At 55.4% G+C, this 19,753-nt stretch overlaps 1 protein-coding gene across 4 annotated transcripts in view; it reads left to right on the forward strand.

Annotated features, from left to right (window-relative positions):
* ATG16L2 (autophagy related 16 like 2) overlaps nucleotides 1–12,940 on the forward strand; it is a 63,116-nt gene extending 50,176 nt beyond the window's left edge. For 3 of the 4 annotated variants that reach the window (XM_073333807.1, XM_073333838.1, XM_073333826.1), the window contains 2 exons: nucleotides 3,288–3,389; nucleotides 4,899–12,940. In XM_073333807.1, the coding sequence (XP_073189908.1) occupies nucleotides 3,288–3,389; nucleotides 4,899–4,986 (190 nt within the window). In that variant the 3' untranslated portion in view covers nucleotides 4,987–12,940. Of the gene's footprint in view, nucleotides 1–318; nucleotides 1,807–3,287; nucleotides 3,390–4,898 lie in introns of those variants that run through there. The other variant, XM_073333817.1, reaches the window with a different exon arrangement.
* The last annotated feature ends 6,813 nt before the right edge of the window (nucleotides 12,941–19,753 follow it).

Here is a 19,753-nt window from a genome sequence, read left to right on the forward strand (position 1 = left end):
TAGTAAAACTTGAGTTCTGCTTAGCTATGCCTTAACCAGTCATTTTTCTAAAATTTAACTAACCAATCCTAACATATTGTAACATGATTGTGTAACCAATTATATCCCACCACCTTAGTTTACACCCAGCAAAATTAATTATACCACAGCCAGGGACAATCACAGAACCAGACAGAGATTATACAGACAAACAATAGCAAAGTGGGAACTATAATGACAAAACAAAACAGAAGTGAGGATTTCACATCCCAGCTATTGATAAGTGAGTTCTTGCCAGACAGGATGCTATCAAACTAAGTTTCCTTTTACATTTTCTAGGCTCTTCCCTTTCTCTGGAGGTGACAGGCACTATCAGGACAAGATTGTATTCCTAACAGCCCAATAGCACCTTCTTTCAATGTGACTAGTTTGGGATGTGAGGAGGTGACCGGTCGCTTCCCAACTTATGGCTGCCTCTGCTGCTTAGCCAGAGATCTCAGCCTTAGAACAGGACCTCAGACTGTCACAGTAAGAGAAGGCCCTTACACCAGCAGACCGTGATTTTGATTCTTTCTTTTATATCTCTATAACTAGCCAAGTGATAAGAATACCCCTAAATTCTTAGAGTATAGGCCTTTACAGACAGGTCTGAATATCTATATCCTAACACAGGGCAGGAGGGAGGAGCATTGGGAGGGCTGTGAGTCCCCCTCCCCCCAGTTGTTCCTGCCCCCTTTGCCCCCCAGAGTGCTGAGTTAATGTCTGAACAGAAACATTATTTTAGCCTTTGACATGGGGTGGAAGTTTGAGACTTGAGGAAAAAGGGGCCAAACAACCAGGGCGCCCTGAAATACCTGACATGGGAAGAATCCCTGGTTCAAAAGGCCAGAAGATCTGTTTAAAATACATAAATTCCCAGGATCCTTTGCCCCCACTAGGCTGCAACCATCTGGGCCCAATCCTGCATACATTCCTGGGTCCTCTGTGTCCGCCTGGGCCCAATCCTGTGTATACTCCCCGGATCCTCTCTGTCCATCTTGGGACTGATCCCACCAAGCTGTGCCATTGTGGTCCCCATCCTGCGTAGTGCTGAGCACCTCTTGCAAGGGGCTGCTCCCCACAGCTACCCATTGTGTTTCTGGGACGTTAAAGGCCCTCTCCCTCCCCAGGATTGGGCCCTTCTGTCTTACCTGTGGCCCCTGAGGCCGGGTGAATGGCTGCGGGGGCAGAGTGCATGCGATCGCCGTGATTCCCCGGGGGCCATTCCCGTCCCGCGGCGTGTGACAAGGGCATCCCAAGGCGTTGCTGGTTCAGACACAGTCTGTCCTCTCTGATGGTTTAGCAAAAGCCAAAGGACCCTACGTTAGCCCCCTTGTCTTCCCTGAGGACTGGGGCTTGCAGTGTCACTCCGGCATCGCTGCTCCCCGGCAGGGCCGGGGCTCCTGGAGCAGCACCCTGCATGGCAGGGAGCGATGGATCAGGCAGTGCACCCCTGCCCCAGCCCGCCCGGGATTGTTCCTGGCTGTCCTCCGGCACGTGGGCCGGTCCACGTTGAAATCCTTGGGGAGACTGTCCCTGGTTCCAGTGGATTGGCCAGCGGGAGCCGTGCTGAACTTCGGGCCGGTGTTGCTGGGGGAAATGGGCTGTGCCAGCTGGAGGAGCTCCTGTCTGAGCCGGCACAGCGGCGCCCTCTGCCGGTGCAAGCAGAACTGCAACCTGCAGACCGCAGGAGTGGTAGGCGTCCCCGGTGCGACACCTCTGCAGCTGGCAGCGGCAGGGGGGCCGGACCCGGGTCTGTGGAAGAGCAGGGTCAGAGCCAGGACTTGATCCAGAGGAGAAAAAGTGGTGAGCGGATGATACCAGCTCCGGTAGCTGCTGGTGGGTGGCCACTGTGCAGCGGAGTAGTAATGTAGGGCCTATATTAGCCTCGAGGGGGCTTTGGGCTGGATGCCCAGGTAGCAGCCGGGCCAGCGGGTACGTTTCCACTACGAGCGAAGGCAGGGTTGTAGCACGGGAAGGCGCAGCTGGGCTTGCTTTAATCTAGCTAGCGTGGGAGACGACAGCAGTGTAGACGGGGTGGCTCGGGTGAGCAGTCGGAGTCTGCAGCCAGGCTCCCTGGTGGCTTGTTCTCTGTTTGCTAGCCTGGGCCACCATGCCCACCACTGCTGTTAGCGTGAGCGAGCATGCAGTGTAGACGTACCCAGAGGCTACCCAATTCTAACACTGTCGATAGCAGCCTCCCCCCGCTTGGAAACTAGCGGCCCGCGTGGCAGCTGCTCAGTGAGCCGTGCTGGCTGCCTAGGGGAGGGTTCAAGGTGTCGGTCTCAGCCTCCGACCCCCCCAGTGGCTGGGGGTTTGGGTGATGAAAGGGTTGGCTCTCTCCCTGGGCTGGATGGGCACCGCGCTGGCAGGGCCTTCTCCAAGTCTCTGTACATGCCCCTTCCACCAGTGCCCGGATTCTCTGACCACCCAGGTGCCATGAAGCCCAGGGAGGTGGGGACCCTGCTGATGGCTGGGGGCAGTGGATTCCCATGGGGGTTCAATGGGACTGCGAGTATTGTGAACACTGAGCCTCGTGAAAGGCCCCCCGAGTCTGGGCTGGACCCTCGTATTATCTGCCCTTCTGGGGCAGGATTGTCCCCTGCGTGGTCCGTTCGCTCCCACCCCCTTTCCTTCCCCTCCAGGCCAGTGTTGCAGGTTCCTTACGGACCCGTTGCCGGGGTCTCTCAGAGATGCTACGGCTTGTGAGCTGCACCCAGGCAAAGGGCCCGGGGCCAGGCTGTCTACAGCGGGGATGCTAAATCACCCAGCTCCTGCCTCTAGCTCCCTGTCCAGCCCCGTCAGTGGCTCCATCGCACGCTCTAGGTGGATGGCTTCTGCTTGTCAGGGCTATTCTGCTGTCCTTGTCTCCCACCTGCTGCTCAGTTTATTCCCTGGCTGTACTTCAGGGGGAGAGGGAGGTTCGTGAGGTTCTTTGCTGGTGCCTGCGGGTGAAGAATGAACAGCCTGGAACCTGGGCTGCAGCTACCCTTAGTCCGCCCTGGGCTTGAGGAGCTGTGGCCATTAGAGACTCTAAAACTCTCCAGCCCTTTTGGTTAAGCAGCAACCTCCTGCAGCAGGGAGTTCCACAGATTTGCTGCACTCTCTCATCTCAATGTACTTCTCTGGATGCAGCTCCCAAACCCTGGAGTGGATTCTGTGCCCCTCTGGACTGGAGTCCCTATGTCATGTGCCAGTATCAAAGAACCAGCGGAGGAGTCTCTGCATGCTGAGCTTACACTCTTCTCTGTTCCTTGCTGCCCCTCTAGCCCTGATAAGAGTTACGCCCTGGTGGGCTCCTCAGACGGCTCCCTCTACCTCTGGAACATGGAGAGCGGGAAACTGGAAACGATCCTGTCTGGGGAGCACAGGTGACGCTCCACTGGCCCCTAGGGCGGGTTACTGTCCTAAAGGGTCTAGGCTGCGTGCATTAAACCAGCATCCTGGGTATGGGGCAGCCCCAGAGGCATCAGAGGGTCAGATCAGGAGGGAGGGGAGCCTGCTGGGACTGCTCCCATGGGGAAGGAATGCAGAGCAACGGCCCAGGCGGGAGCTGACCAGGCTCTTGGGATACAACCAATCAAGGTGAATCTGGGGGAGTGGGCTGGCCGGGGCAGGGAGCCTGGGGAAGAGGCTTGGTAGAAAGGCCTGTCTAGGGCACCCCAGACGTTCCTGGAGGGGTCCACATTTTGGGGGAGGGGTGGATGGATCCTGTTGCAACCCCTGCTCAGCCAGATCCTGAGAAAACAGAGTGCAGGGTTAGTGCACTGGACGCTGGGGAGTTTTAGAGAGTGGGGGTGAAACTATTTCCACCATAATGAGTGTGTCATGGGGTCCTGACAGCCCCCACGGATCCCCCCCTCCCTGCAGGCCTCCGTCTTCATCTCCTTTCCAAGGGTCCTTGCGGGGGAGCAAGCAGGACCAGAGCCAGTTGTGCTGCAGGCCGTACTGTGGGATCCTCCCCATGCCCACGTCCTTCTCCCCTGGCCCCGAGACTTGCAAGGGGCGGTGCTTTAATCCACAGTGGAGGCTTTACAGATCTGGGTGCTGGGTGATTGAGCTTATGCTGCTAGGAAGGAGGAGAGGGTGACCCAGTGGTTAAGGGAGGGGACTGGGAGCCAGGACGCCTGGCTTCCGTGCCCTGCTCTTCCACCAACTCAATATGTGATCGCTTAACTGCTCTGTGCCTCAGTTTCCCCATTTGTATAATACTGTTTCTTACAAGGTTATTTTAAGACAGAAGCCTTGCCAATATACCAGTGCTATTAGTGAAAGCACCTCTTAAGAATAATAATAGCTAGCTCTTATAGAGCACTTTTCATTCAGAGCTCTCCAAGAACTTTATGAAGAAGATTAATATCCCAGATGGGGGAAACTGAGGCATAGGGAGATGAGGTGACTTGCCCAAGGTCATCCAGCAGGCCAGTGGCAGAGCCAGGATTAGAACCCAGGTTTCCCAACATCTGTGCAGGTGCTCTTGACACTAGGCCTCTCTGCCTCCATAGTACCTTGGGTAAATCAGGGGTCAGTTGGGGTAAATCAGGGGTCAGTGAAGCTGTGCTGGTTTACGCCATTCACAGATCTGCCTCTTCAGTTGACTGTCATACTATCTCCATCGTTCCTGGGGTAACTGCTCCTCTTTCACTGACGGGAGAGTGGTGTGAGCACAGGACTAGGAGCCAGGAACTCCTGCGTTCTACTCCGGCCCAAGCCCTCCAGGGCTTTGGCCAAACCACTTAACTTACCCGTGCTTCAGTTTGCCCACTGGGTTAACAGCATCCCTACCCCCGTGGCACTACTAGAGAGCCCTGTATGGGAAGGGCGCATCCTTATTAGCGTCCTGTTCATTCTCCTTGCCTGTGTCCTTGTCCCTCATCCAGGGCCTCCGTGAATGCCGTGGCCTGGTGCTTCTCGGGCCGGTGTGTTGTGAGCGTGGACCAGGCGAAGAAGGTCGTGCTCTGGCAGTAGTGCTCAGCGTGATGCCGGCCTGGGGAGGAGTCCAGAGGGGACACCAGCCCTACTGTTCAGCTTCCCCAGACCGATGCAGCCCAGGGCTGCAGAGTGGAAAACCCCCTGGAGGGGCCGGGGTGGGGTTAGAAGCCGCGTCTGCTGCTCTCCGAAGACCTCTGCCTTCTCCAGCAACTCAGCCCCCGAACTGCAGCCGGGGCACTTAACAGGGCGCTGACATTTTGTAAAAGGAAGATTAGAAAACCAAGGGCAAGTTTTCTATCTTCGACCGCCGGAGCGGGAAGCTGCAGGGCCAGCGTCCGCAGGAACGGGCCTGTGAAGGGCAGAAATATCCATCGGACTCCGGCTATGGGACATTCGAGAGGGGGAGGAGCAGTTTGTGCCCAGCATTTAACCCTGAGGCTGGGGGTGACCTGCTCACTCATGCATCTAGGGGCCCGGACTCCATGGGGCTGTCCACCCTCCATTGAAACCCGCTGTCTGTGGGACCCGGGCGTGAGGACTCGGCGTTTCCAAACCTGCTCTGGAGTGCCACGCTGCATTGTAAACCAGAGCTGGGCCTCTTGGCCATGCTCACGCATCCACACGGCCCGACGCCGCGCTTCTGACTTGGTTCTGCGGCCTGAGCTGCGTCCACACTGCAGAACGATGGGGCCTGGAACCGAGTCACAGCGGGACTCGGACTCTGACCCATCCACCAGCAGGGTCCGAGGACGCAGTCCGGAGTCCTTGCTGACCCTAGTCAGGCTCGCGTGTGTGGACAGAAGTGGAGCTCAGCTCCAACCCGAGTCAGAGCCTGGGCTCAGTGTGCAGTGTAGACATACCCAAGGGGTTAATGAGCCGGGTCTCTAGGCTCTCCTCCAACCCCAATAATCCACCCTGACCAATCGGTGCCTCCCACAGGTGATTAAGGCTAACTGCCCGAGGAGCAGAGGAGTGAGATCCTGGACCCAGTGCAGTCCGTGGCCAAGCTCCTGTTAACTGCAGTGGAACTAGGAGAGGGGGCTGCTTTAGGAATAAGGGATCGCCCCTTGGGACACCATCTCCATGGCTTGGGCAGTCATGCCAAGCCAAGAGCCATAGATACCAGCCTTGTGGGCTCCAGGCATGGTCCCTGGGCACTTTTCCCCTATTGTCTCCTCTCCATCCCTTCCTGCCTCTGCTAGCTGGCTCTAAACTGTGCCTGGGGCGGGTCCAATCCCCTGATCTGCCCTCTGCAGAGGCTTTGCCTTTAATGATCCCAGAGGGGCTGTGCCTGGCTCAAATGCAGGGAGGAAGGGGGCTGTGGTTGCTGATGGATTCAGTACTCTAGCAAAGAAGGCATCAAATACAAGGTTCAGCCCGCCCAGTGCTCGGTGGCTAGGGAGTTGCCCGCCCCCTGATTCCACACGGGCAATGGCAAAGCAGGGCTCGGGGGGAAACCCGATCCCCTGAGTTCGGCCTGCTCTGCCACGCGAGCCATGGAGTTCGTTTGTCACCCCAAATAATCTTCGTGCCTTTTGAGCGTTTGCCGGCAGGGGGAGAGGCCCCTGCTGGGAGCGCAGGGCACAGCCCGTGGTGGGTGTGTGCACTAGGCTCATCCGGGTAGAGATGCCCCCGCCGTGTGACAGATCGTGCCATGGCAGTACAGCTGAATGGGCAGGGCATGGCCAGGTGGGACACACGTGCAGCCGGCTGCACCAGGCAGGTCATCACCAGTCCTGCTGCTCAATGTGCACCTGCCATGCCACGGGGCGGCGAGACCTGCCAGGGCACTTAGATACATCTGGCTAATGCCCCCCCAACTATGCCAGGCATTGGCCGTGTAAGGTTCCTAGGTCAATGGCAGGGGAAGGCCCAGTAGCGGACATGTGTCTAACCCTACCACTCCATATTCTTCTCTGGGACTGTAACGTCATGGCAGCGGGGTCCTAGGAATACAGCTTTAAAACACGGTCTGGATTTCTAGGCTGTTTCTTTTCCCCGGGCTCTAGCTCGCCGTTTGGTGCCCAGCCTCTTGCAGGAGAGACCCGGCAGCTCCACAGCCAGGCCGCCCACCGAGGAGTTACTCACAGCTGTTCTACGGGGCTCGAGTGCTCCTCAAAGGCACCAGTTTCAGTGATCCCAGAAATTGACGTCCTCTGGCCTTAGAACGGGCAGAGTGGGAACGCAGCCTTCCCCCACCGATGCACCTTAGCCCTGACCTAGAGAGATCGGGTCTCCCTGCGCTGCTGTGTGTGGGTGGGATGCCGTGCTCCACTCCAGAGACAGCTGCATTTTGATGGTGCTGCTCATCCAATGCTCTGGGAGCTTTTGCTATGGAAGGAGCCATAAAATTCGAGGGGGTTTTAGTCCCTGAAGGGTAATAGCCAGCCTTGTGAAAGTGGTTCAGGGGGTTCGGTCATGAACCCTGTGCCCCCCCAGTTCAAATGCCAGGATACACTAAAAAGGCCCCCACAGGCAGAGAAAAAGAGCTTAGCGCTGACCATCCCCTGGGCAGGGCAGGTGAAATCCACACGGGCTGGTGATGTGATTGCCAGTGTCACGCATGCTGCTGATCCTGCGGGCTGGCCCACCTGTCTTGCTTTGCGGGAGTGCTGCTGCAGTGACCTGTGCACAACTGCCTTCTACTGGAGGGAATCAGCCATCCTCCACTGTGTGTCATAGCCCTTACACTGCTGATGGAGGTTCTCCTTTAGCTCATGAAGCGGGAGCCTTTGTCATTAGAGCAGGAAGATAAGAGTTATGTGCCAGCTGTCTCCGTGATTGTTCTGTGTGGTCGTGTGCAGAATAGTGACAACCAGCGAGTGCTACGTGCCCTGTGGGTTTCTTGCAACACTTTCCTGTCTTCTCTGTAGGTCTGCTCCAGTGCTGTGCATGTGGGAGTGGGAGCCAGCAATTCCTGAGCCCTAACCCCAGCTCTGACACTGGCTGGGGGCAAGTCGTGTGGTCTGTATGTGCCTCAGTTTCCCTCTCAGTGTATGGGGATAGTAACCATGCTGCCCTAGCTCAGAGGGCTGTTGTGAGGATCACTGGGGAGACCACTTTATGAGAAGCACCGAGTGTCTTTATTAGGGTGGCAAAAGTCTGGGAAAAATTGGTGTGAGCCTGGCCTTGGTGGGGCCCATACCCAGCATGCAATGCTGCAGCACACCTGCCCTCCAGCTGGAAGACTGCTCATTGGCTAGTCAATCCCGGGGCGGAGCTCCTCACCGGCTGGATCTGCCAAGAGAAGCCAGAAGCTGGAGCAGGGTTAATCCCTTAGTGGACTCTCCCATCCAATGGCCAGCTCGTGAGCTGTGCCGTGCTAAGGCCAGCATGCAGCAAATGTGGGTGCATGGCAAGAGGCAGTGCCCAGACTGGGGAAGCTGATGTTACAATCCCAGCTGTGCCCTGGACAAGTCACCACCATTCTTCTTGCCTCAGTTTTCCTGGCTATAAAGTGGGGGTACTTCCCACCTGGCAAGGTTGATGGGAGACTTAATTCATTAACCTCTCGATCGGGCCTTTGCGGCCACGTGATCAGCATAAAAGCCGGGCAGCCAGCTCCGGGCTCAGCTCGGCTGGCCTGCAGTGGCAACCCCTGGACCTGCTTCTTCCCAGCGCTCCCCACCCAGGAGGCTTTTGGGAAGGAACATCGTCGCTATTGGAATGGGGCCAACAGCACAAGGTCAGGGCAGGCCGGGTGCAGGCCCCGCTGGGCTGACCGGCACCCTCTGCCGTTAGTTCCCTTCCTCCGGACAGCGCCAGCTGGGAGAGGCATCTGCAGGGGAGAGATTAGCCAGCTGGCCGGCTTGTCTCTGGGCATCCCAGGTTAGCAGGAGCTCTGCCCTGCTGGGTGCAGGGGGCTTGCCGTGCTCTTGCTTACATAGAGAAGTGGATGGGCCTTGGCTTTTTGATGAGCCAGTGGAACTGGGATCCGCTGATTCGGCACCTCCCATCCCTGTGGAGAATTGCTCTGGGGTTTGCCATCATCCCGGGATCAGACCCTTGCCCCAAATACTAAACGCTTTCCACTGAGCCGCCCTGCCTTTCCTGCATTCAATGAACCTCGCAACCCCCTGTGAGATGGCTCCAGTTGCAGAAATGAGGAAACTGAGGCACAAAAGTCAAAAGCCTTTCCCCAGGTCCCCCTGCCAGCCAGTAACAGAGGTGCAAATAGAACCCAGGCGTCCTGATGGTGGGTTCCAGGCTCTACCCATTCTGTAGCTCACAAGCTGAGGATGTCTTACCTCTCTGCCTGAGACTGATGAGTGGCACATATAAGACGGGGCAGTGCTTAACGGGGTCTTCTCCCAGAGCCTGACTGTCACCCTGCCACGCTGCCCTGGGGCAGAGCTTATTCGGCCAGCGAGGTCTCACATGCAGTTCAAAAGCTCCTTCCCCACCCACCCCACGGCTGGTGGAGGATCAAAGTGACCGCCTGGTGCGCTGTGCTGGCTAAGAGGGTTGAAGCAACCCAGCAAGGACGAGCAGGGCGGTGATAGCCTCTCTGGGTATGGCGCCGGCCCGACCATTACCGGAGCCCGTGTCCAGGTCTGGTGTCCGCACGTTGCCGCAATGGGACCGCTGAGAAGAGAACAAAGCGGAGGGTCAGGGATTGCTTGAGTCGAAAAGATGCTCGGGGGCGCCCAGCTGTTATGGGCGTGAGGCAGCGGGAGTCACTGGGTGAGGGCTCCGGCCTGCGCTGGACAGGGGTTCACGCTAGCCACTCCGAACGTTCCCCGCTGGCCATCCCGCCTACCAACCAACGTGTCCTCTTCCCTGCCCGCTGGCCCAGAAGCCTGCCCGCTAGCCATGGAGCTGAGTTTGGGACTCCGACCTGGACGATGACCCTAGCGCTTCATCTTTGCTGACGGGTGTTTCCTCTATCGGATCAGTGGCCCCTATTGGGGGCTTGGCTCAGCCAGCCCTGGCCTGCTCCTGCAGGTATCTAGGTACCGTGGCACCTACCAAGCTGGCCCGCATCACCGTAGTATCTGAGTGTCTCTCACTCTGCAGTGTATTTAGCCCTGCAATACCCCTCTGAGGTAGGGCAGGGCTGTCCAGATGGGGAAACTGAGGCACAGAGAGGCTAACTGCCTGGCCCAATGTCACACAGTGCTTCACCCTCTAGGCCGCACTGCCCCTACACATAAAGCCGTTCATCACAATGCTGAGCACTTACCGGAGATGGGGCCTTCTCTTACAGTGCAAGGCGCTGTCTCAATATCCGCGAACCCAGATTAATTCCGGAGTGTAGCACATAAGGGGAGATGAAGCCAGTTCCTTCCCTCCGCAGCCTCCCTTCATTTTCAGTGGTTGCATTTTAAAAGGTTCCGTGTCTGCATTTCGAATCAGCCCCCACTGGCAAAGTGATGGGGAGTTACTGCAAAGCAGCCCTTAGCCTGGCTACCGCTTTTGTTTCCAAGATGTTTGTCCCATTGGGGCGTGTCCTGTCTGGCTCCTGTTCCCGACCCTCTGCTTTCTCCTGCTCTGTGCTGCTGCCTTTTTTGGAAAGTCTCAGCCCGGCTCCATGGCCAGATGCACAGATCAGAGCAGCCCAAGGGTGCAGCTGCTTGCGGTTTAGCGGTGAATGGGATGGGGCAGGCTGCTGGGTGGTCCTTCAGATACAGGCTGCAGCATGGGCGAGAGGGCTGTTTTGACTCCAGCCAAGCTTTCGGGGTGCATGGCTCCCTGGCTCTGGAGTGGGGAGCTGACAGTCAGTGCTCCTGGCTCAGAGGAGCAGAGTCACCTACAGGAAAGCTGCATAGGGGAGGGGAAGCAGAGCAGAGGAGCACGAAAGGGGCTTGTGAGCAGCGGGCACTCAGGCTGGCATGTGGGCAGAGAGGCCCATCTGGGCTTCTGGCTCCCTAAGGACCTGTATGCACCAGGGCAGGTGAGCGCCGCCCCCTCTTGGTGATTTTAAGCTGCAATACCTGTGGGAGACAGGGATTCTGGGAACGCCGATCAGCTTCCCAGCAGTTACACAAGACACCTGGGGTAGAGCTGGAGTGTGAACCTAGCTCTCCTGAGTCCCAGCCTGGTGCCTTACCCGCTAGGCCACCCTACCACACATCCTCGCTTAGCCGCGCCTTCAGATTGCCAGGGTTTGCCGGCACCTGGGCAAAACAGCGGCTTTGCTAAGATGCACCAGGGGTTCCTACCCCCAGCTCTGAGTAGCTCCCAGCAAGGCCCTGATCTGCCTGCTTCAGTTCATGTGCAAAGCGGGGCTAGGACCGACTTTAGCAGGGGAGACAAAGCCAGTTAATATTTGTTTAGCACTTTGCACACATCAGCTGCTCGTTGCTGTTCAGAGTCAATCTAATGCAAGGAGGCTGTTAAAGGACACTGTAGAATTCTACACGATGCTGCTTCCTCCAGGCATCTGAAATGGACCAGTAACGACAAGAAAACGGTCCCAGCCCCAGGAGGAAGGTTAGAACCGAGAAAAATGAGCTCCCGCTTGAGTCCAGGGAGCCAGGAGAGTTTCAAAGGTGTGTTAGGGGGAAATAAACCCACCTATTATTACATTTTGTTCTGCAGGAGTCAAAGCAACCCACCGGGTGCATCGCTTTACTCTAAAGCTAGAGGGAGATCCTGGCAGGTCCTTTCATCCCCTCACAGGCAGGTGGGTTGCGATGGGCCGGTGGGCAGGAGAGGTCCTAGGTCTGTATCTTGAAGTCTACAGCTGGGAGCTGGGGACGGTTTGAAGCAGAGCAAGGCAGATAAAGCTTCAGTGACCGTCCTTTTCCCCTAGAGTTCCTTGTTCAGTGTTTGAAGAAAGCGACTGACTTATTTTAATCATTGTCACATAACCAGGGGGCCGGAAGTTTGACTCATTCTTCTCCAGCATAAAGAGGAAGAGGCTAAAGCCGACGCCACTCATCCGCTGAGCCCGGAGAACTGTCCCAGCAGACGGAGCGCTGCCCGCAGAGCTGACGGGGCATCGGGTGCTGTTTCTCTTCTGCCGTGTGCGTGTGGGCAGTGCCTCTGTGTGATGAAGGCGTTAGACGAACGCTGCAGGCCATACGCCAGCTCCCAAGCCAGGGTGGAAGCCCGAGTGATTTTTGCCTTCATAAAAAGCAACTAAGCTCAGTTTGTTACTGACCTTTTTCTTGGAAGAGCCCAGTGTGATGAAGCACCGGCAAGAGCCCATCCCCGCCTCCCTCCATGGAATTAATCCAACTCTTTGAGCAGCAGCAGCTGCAGTTGACAGAAGAATTCCTCCTTCGACGTAGCCTTTCTACGCCAGCCCTGAGCAACGTAGCTAGGTCGCCCTAAGTTTTAGGCGTAGATGAGGCCTGTGCCCTAGCTAAGTTCTTCTGACTCTACATAAGGACGTGTGTAAAAACATGACGTTGTCAAAGTTCTTCCCGTCTGGCTCAAAGTTTCAGATGCTGTCTCGCAGCATCACCCCAAGTAGAGCTCACATGTAGATTGACGGTTTCCCTTAACCTATGGACTCATACCAAGTTGCAGTTCCTTCTTCATGCTGTTTACCGGCAAAATGTCCAGATGGCAGCTGTTGAATGATTTCAATGCATGACCTTTTGCATGTTCTTACAAGAGGACAGAAAAAAACATGTTTTGAATTCTATTGGACCCGAAAAGGTCTTCAGAGATTTTATTCCAAGTCCCAAAGGCTGAGAGACATTTTTCCATCCCAAATCCTGTTCTCACAAAGCTTCATTAACTTGCTGAACAAACTGTCTTCTGCTCCAAATTTCACCCGAGTGCTCCCTTGGGAAAAGAAGAATTTGGAGGCATAGGTGCCCACTCCCTGGGTGCTCTGGGGCTGGAGCACCCACGGGGAAAAATTAGTGGGTGCTCTGCACCCACCGGCAGCCAAGCTCCCCTTTCCCCTAGCCCCACCCCCCCTCTGCCGCGTTGCATCCCTGCTCCTATGCCTACCTCCCAGTGCTTCCTGCCTGACCGCCGCCAAACAGCTGTTTGGCAGCTTTAGCATGCTCCGGGGGTGGGGGAGGAGCGGGAATGTGGCATGCTCAGGGGAGGAGGCGGGAAAGAGGCGGGGCCGGGACGGGGATTTGAGGAAGAAGTTGGAAGAGGGGCAGGGAGGGGGTGGGGACGGAGGGAGTTGGGGTGGGGACTTTGGGGAAGGGGTTGGAATGGGGGTGAGGCCGTGGGCAGAGGGTGGGGTCGAGCACCCACGGGAAAAAGGGGAAGTTGGTGCCTATGTTTGGAGGGCAAGTTTGAGTAACTGGATGAGCCAGTTGAGAAGTGGTGGGGGGTTTTCTTTTGCTAAACAACATCTTGGTCTAAAGTGTCAGATTTACAACATCCATTACACCTCCACAAAATGAAATCAGGACTTGATTGTTCATTTGTTTAAGGTAGTATGGAAAATACTAGCTTAGACCGAACATCTGAGAGACAGCAGCATGGGGAGATTGCCACCAAAATTGTAGTTTCCATGATAGATCTGAAATTACAAATGACAGAACGACACACGCTGTATGTTCTGAGGGACAAGTAACGATGGAGCATGAATCCTCCAGGTTCAATATGTGCACCCAGGAAAGTCTCCAAAGTTCATGGAACAATCTCTCTGGAGGACCAGAGTGGGGTTGTATCCTGGAAAGCAACTCAAAATGCCATCATGAGATTCTATCTTGACATCTCCATGTAGGCTCGGCCTACAAGACGAAGGGGCTGGCATTTCCAAAATGGCCTAGGGGAGTTAGACATGTTTTCCAAGATGTATCTAAATCCCCTAAGCTCCTTTGAAAGTCTGTCTTTTTTTCTTTTGAGCCACCAGCCCGGCAGCCCCAGCTGGGATCTGATAGTCAAGCTGAGGTTTTCTGGCTCATGCATCGCCACTTCAGTAGATCCTGCCCACTCTTCCATTGCCCCATCCCCACTTTCTTCAGCTGTGTTGTATAATTACACTTGGAAGGATGACGTTTCTATCAGTAAACGTCAATGTCACTGTATGCCTATTGATGATAGAAATGTACAGCTAGGCAATGTACGAAAAATGCTGTTTGAGAACTTCTTAGAGTTTGCTTTTAAGGCTATTTCGTGTGTATGTTGTGACATGCAACGTGTTTTACCAGGGATAAAGCTTGAACTTTTTGAATCTCAATGTCTACGGTCACGCGTTAATTATTGTCTGACTCTCCCCCATTTCCTGCAAGCATGAAAGCATTTAAATTGCAATTGGATCATCAGCTAACAATTTGATTCACGTGGAAGGAGGATGGGATCCTGCTCATTGCCTGGAGTGGACGTGGCTCTGTGAGGGCAACAAGGGTAAAAACATGTGTCCCTTGTTCCTACACCCCACCTAACACATTTCCCTGCACAGAGGTGAATTTCACCATCCAGGAGCAGCTACAGCACATGCAAATAAAACATGAAACACATGTGACCATGAGAGCTGGCTCATCTCCCAACGCGTGTACCCAGCTCCGTGGAGTCCACATGTTCCAACGTTTTAAGGAGCGAGGCAGAGATTCCCAGGGGCCGTAAATCCGATTAAACAAGTGATCCTGGGGCAGATGTTCATTTTGACTCCCTCTATCCTGCTTAGCAGGGTTATGGGAAGCAGTTGCTATCTAGACCCTTGTTTAGCTGCTTTACAGAACTGCTTAGAAGTTCCTGGAGGCAGAAATTAGCAGCGTTTGAGTTTTATCTTCACTCCCAGATAGGTAATCTCCTTACACAGATTTGAAATGGGAAGAATTTGTGAAAGGCCAAATCAGGTCTTTGCGACATCCATTAGGTCCATTTGCTCCAATTTAATGCTAAAATCAGGCAGTTGAAATACATTTGCCAGCTGCAGCAGTGGAAACGAAGGAAGATTGGAGCATAACAGAAATACGCTATCCACACGTAAGAGCTGGCCGTGAATCCTTCCTGGTTGAAATACTCTCGTCACTGATGGTAAACACAGAGTGTATGTAACTTGGGGCTCCGGATGAATGAGTGGGCTGGAGGTGAGAAGAGTGTATCCCTGCATTTTATATCTACTGAGCTGGAAAACAGCAGGAGTCTCTCCAGTGGTCACAAGTCTCGTAGCTTTCTGGGCGGCGTTCATCCCATGTGCTTCCTTCTCCTTCACGGCAAGTCCCCAAGTTCATTTAGCCCTGCCCTAGCAATCGTTATGCCAACCAGTCCTCCTGCGGGGTTGTTTACCAAGGATTCACCTGGAGCAGATCTTAGTGGTTGGCTAATCCGAGGCATTTCTTAGGGAACAAGGTGAATCAACTCATCACGATACACCTGTAATCAACTGCCTTGAAGAATTAAGATCAGGAGGCAAGAGTTGAGCACAACCCTACAAGAGAACAAGGAAATTATTGGAAAACCACGAGGCACCCCTTCATCTCCAGCTCCCTTAGATTCTTCCATGATTGAAGTCTCCATAGATGGTATTAGACCATAACACTGGCATTAGAACCTTGGTCTCCTCATCTGCACCAAGCCAGAGATGATCACATTGAGGGTCTGTTGATACAGAACAGGGGCATGCATAAGTTGGAGGAGTTTGTCGGGCCTTGCAGATAAGGTCAGAGAATGGGGTCTCAGGGTTTTATTCCTGGTTCTTCCTGGGTGACTTTGGGCAAGTCCCAGCATCCCTCCACGCCAACCAGTTTAATCCATCCTAGCTGTAAGTCACCCTTTCCTGTCAAGTCCTAAGTGGCTTGGGCCCGGCTTGTCTGAGCAGCCGTCCTCTCTCTGGGTAGGGTATGGCCACCGCTGTGATCTGGAGACTGGCTGGAGCTGCAGTCGATTCACTTGAGGTAAGAGGTGACAGCTGGCAGGGCATTCCCAAGCTCTTTGAGATGCCTATCTGGAAAGCAGCCCTGCGTCGGGAGAAGGAGCTCGGCTCTGTTCAAGGAGGAGAGCCCAGCTCCTTATTTCCAGTGGCTCTTTCTTGCTGACTGCAGTCAATCCTGAAGGGCACCGGGGCCTGGAGCCACTAGCTGTTCCCACCCTGCTCCCTGTAGTGTGAAAAGCCAGGTCTCGCTTACATGTCAGAGACTTGGAGTCCGGGTGCCCAATTCCACATGTCGGCTCCGGAACGAGCCATGGGGGAGGTCGGGCATTGAACAGTCTGTGATGCCAGACTCAGTAAACACATGGCTTTGAAGGGGGGCAGCTTACCACCACCAAGCACTGGTGTGTCTGGTGAACAAGGCACCCCCTTCCCTGACTCCTGCCCCTTCTGCAGGGCGTGGGAGACAATGGTGCATGTCTACTTCACGTGTGTCAGGCTGCAGCCCCTTTTCCGGCTCCTCCAGAGCCTTCTCTTCAGATTCTGGCTGAACTTCTCCCCCCTGCTCCTGATTTATACACACCTCATCCGTGCCCCCCACCCCCACCCCCGGAGTCGTGAGAATCCTTGTCATCCTCCTCCGGACGCCAGACAGGGCAGCTGTCCACCATGCCAGGGGGAGGCTGCTGGGCGGGGAGGTGCTCTGCAACTGTGGGACCTATTTCCATTCCTCCCTTCAATCGTGCGTCCACTGGCTTCCTGGCCGCCTTTGAGGAGCAGTGGGCGCTGCCCAGGGGTCTCTGCTCAGTGTGTCCCCCAGCTCTATGATTTTGACCTTATGACCCTCACTCCTGTCCCTGTTTTTTTCGTTGGTTGTCCCCCGAAATTTCTTGAGTCTTGAGTCCAATAGCTCCTCCCCTTAGGCTGGGGGGAGGGGCTGTTAGACGTGGGGGGAGCATAACCCAGAACCTCAAGAGGTGCCCAGCGCTGTGTTTTCCTACCGAGGAAAATGCCTTTTGTGCCCTAACCATGTGTCCAAACCGCCCTTCCTCCATAAAGAGACGGCCGGGCTTCCTCAGAGCTGCACGTAGCCCCCTGGCCTGATAGACCACGCCGAACGAACTGCAGTGGGACCCCTGCTTGCCCCCTTTTTACCGTCATAACTCAGTGGGGGGGAGGGCGGTTAGAACTCGGGGAAAGGGGTGGAAAGCAGCCAGGGCTGTTCCAATTGTTCCTAACGAGCAGAGCTGTGACCCCCGGCTGATTGGGGGCTTTGCAAATGGAAAGGCCCCCCCCCTTCCTCCTTTGCTAACAACTGCAGCCCCTTCCTGAGGTGTGTGCAGGGCCGGGGCAGTAGATGGACTCTGCACCGGTGAGTTCAGAGGGGGGCAACTCCTCTGCCATGCTTTCTTTGTGGCAAAGCCTGGTTTAGGTTTTAGCTTCATTGTTTTCCGTGCTTGAGCCCTAAAACAAGGACGTGCCCGAACTCCCTCCTCTGCTGGAGCCCTGACTGATTTGCTCCGGGGCAGAAAAAGGGGGGTGGGTGTCACTGTACTTGTGCCATGGCTCCCCCTGCCTGAGGCACTGACCATAGGGGAGGCAGGGAGAGGGAGCAACGGATGGGGAGCTCAGGCCTAGCAGCTGCCACCTCCTTCCTGGCCATGCCCCAGACAGCAGCGTGGGTGGCCTCATGGTTGGGGACCTGCCACCTGCATAGGAGATAACCAGCTGGGGTGCCCACATAACCCGCCCCCCCCTTGCCTCCCCAATGAGGCAGCCCCTGCTGGAGTCCCAGCACTGTGGGGTGGAAGAGGAGGCCCCAACTCTTCCCCAGCCCCCTGCTCTGTGCACCCTTCCACCCCCCGCAGTCTCTGTAGAGAGTCCTGGACTCTGGGCTGCAGCCCCCTTCAATGCCGCTGCCAACAGGCAGAGGAGACAGCTGTGTGTTTCCCAGACCCACACGTACCCAGGCTCGCCTGAGAAACCCATCGCAGCTCATTGCAAGGTGACCCCACGGCTCCCTTTCTGTTGTTATAACTAGGTGATGGGGGTTAGAAGAGTGGGAGAGAAAAAAAGCACCCAGGGCTGTTCCAGTTGCTCCTAACGAGCAGAGCTGTGACCCCCGGCTGGTTGGGGGCTGTGTAAATGGAAAGCCCCCCCCCCGCCCTTCCTCCTTTGCTAACAACAGCAGCCCCTTCCTGAGGTGTGTGCAGGGCCGGGGCAGTAGATGGACTCTGCACCGGTGAGTTCAGAGGGGGGGAAATGCCTCTGTCAAGCTTTCTTTGTGGCAAAGCCTGGTTTAGTTTTTGTCTTAGCCGGACTGTAGATAGGAGTAGATGCCCTACAGTGGGTGTAGGCCATGTCTACACTTACAAGCCTACACCAGCTCGGCTGTATCAACACTCGTGTAGCCATGTTATGCCAATGAGACAGGATAAAACCAGCCCAACACGCGGTGATAACTATGTGGGCCGAAACGTCTGGTGCTCAGGGGGATGGTTTTTCACACCTTTGAGGGACCTAAGTGCTAGTGTAGACACAGCCTAATGCTGGTTTCCAGGTCTCTCTTTTTGTACCTTTCAACCTGGCCTGGGTCTCTCCAGGTCCTTTTCCCCACTGCCTTCTGCCGCAAAAAGAAAAAAACACTCGCAAATAGCGGCCTAGATATAAACGTGCCTATGATTGGAGGGAGGGTCATAGAATATCAGGGTTGGAAGGGACCTCAGGAGGTCATCTAGTCCAACCCCCTGCTCAAAGCAGGACCAATCCCCAATTTTTGCCCCAGATTCCTAAATGGATTGAACTCATAACCCTGGGTTTAGCAGGCCAATGCTCAAACCACTGAGCTAACCCTCCCCCCCTCACCTGGGCTGACTGACACCTAGAATGGAGGGTACTTTCAAGAAACAGCAACAGCCCCAGTTGTGGGAGTGAACCTGTCCCCTCCTCACTGAGCGTACGGTGCAGTGATTGAGGGCCCTGCAGGCTGCTGAGGAAAGCTACCCCTTCATCAGCCTTAGCAAGGAAGTGCTTCAGCTACACCAGAATCAGGTGCTAATGCAGCTGCGGGGTGAGTGGATGAAGGTGGTGAGGGGCTAGAGGGCAGCATCCTGGTGTGATAACGAGTTACCAGTCTGAGAGGCCAGAGAGCTGGGTTCTAGTCTTGCCTCTACCAAGTTGATGTGTGATTCATTGGGGCTCCCCTTGGCCAGTGCGGGGCTCGGTCAACAGGTGCCTCACAGCTCTGCTGCTCTTGAGGCTCAGCTTCTTGTGGCCTTGGCATCAGTGGACAAGCGAGACGGTCTCACCCTGGTTTAATTTACCTTGGAGACACGGTCCAGCCTCCAGAACAGCATTCCTTTGTCTCGGGCTGGCTGGGCCTGGGCGCCGTCCGCCAAACACATTTGAGGCCTGTAATTCCAGCATATCTGTACAGTTCTTTGTATGTTAACCGTCCATCCCTCACACAAGAACACTAATGATCAGCGAGTTACTAGTTTTCCAGTGATCTGTTACAAGATGCCAGTTAAATAAATACCATGACAACAGTGCATGGGGTGTGCTGAGCGGGTCAGGCCAACCGGGACTCACCCCAACACATCAGGGTGTCTCTGGTACTGGGGTGCTCGTAGGGTCACAGTGGACAGCCCACTTCACCTGGGGTGCCTTAACTTCTGCTACCCGGAAGTGATGCCTACTTCTGTGAAGTGCAGTAAGATCCAGCCAGGGAAAGGCGCTATGGAAAGGCTGGTGGGAGCTGGAAGAGGCGAGAGGGTGAGTCTCCTTCCTACCAGGCCGCAACAAGCTTCCCACCATAGCAGGGGCATTGCTGCCGAAACAGCTGCAGGGAGGGGGGCAAAGTGGTGTCACACACAACACTTATGGGTTTACATTCTAGCCTGCAATGCTGGGGCAGGGGGAGAGAGAGAGCGTGAGAGGGGCACATTATAAACCTCTGAAAAGTCAGGGCGGGGGCAAACCAAGGTGTGTGGGGGCCCCGTCCAGCTCCGAAACCATTTCAAAGGGCTGGTCCTCGCTAAGAACCGAGGGTGGAGCTATTTCTCCTGC

This window comes from Lepidochelys kempii, chromosome 1, assembly GCF_965140265.1.
Source record: "Lepidochelys kempii isolate rLepKem1 chromosome 1, rLepKem1.hap2, whole genome shotgun sequence".
NCBI lineage: Eukaryota > Metazoa > Chordata > Testudines > Cheloniidae > Lepidochelys > Lepidochelys kempii.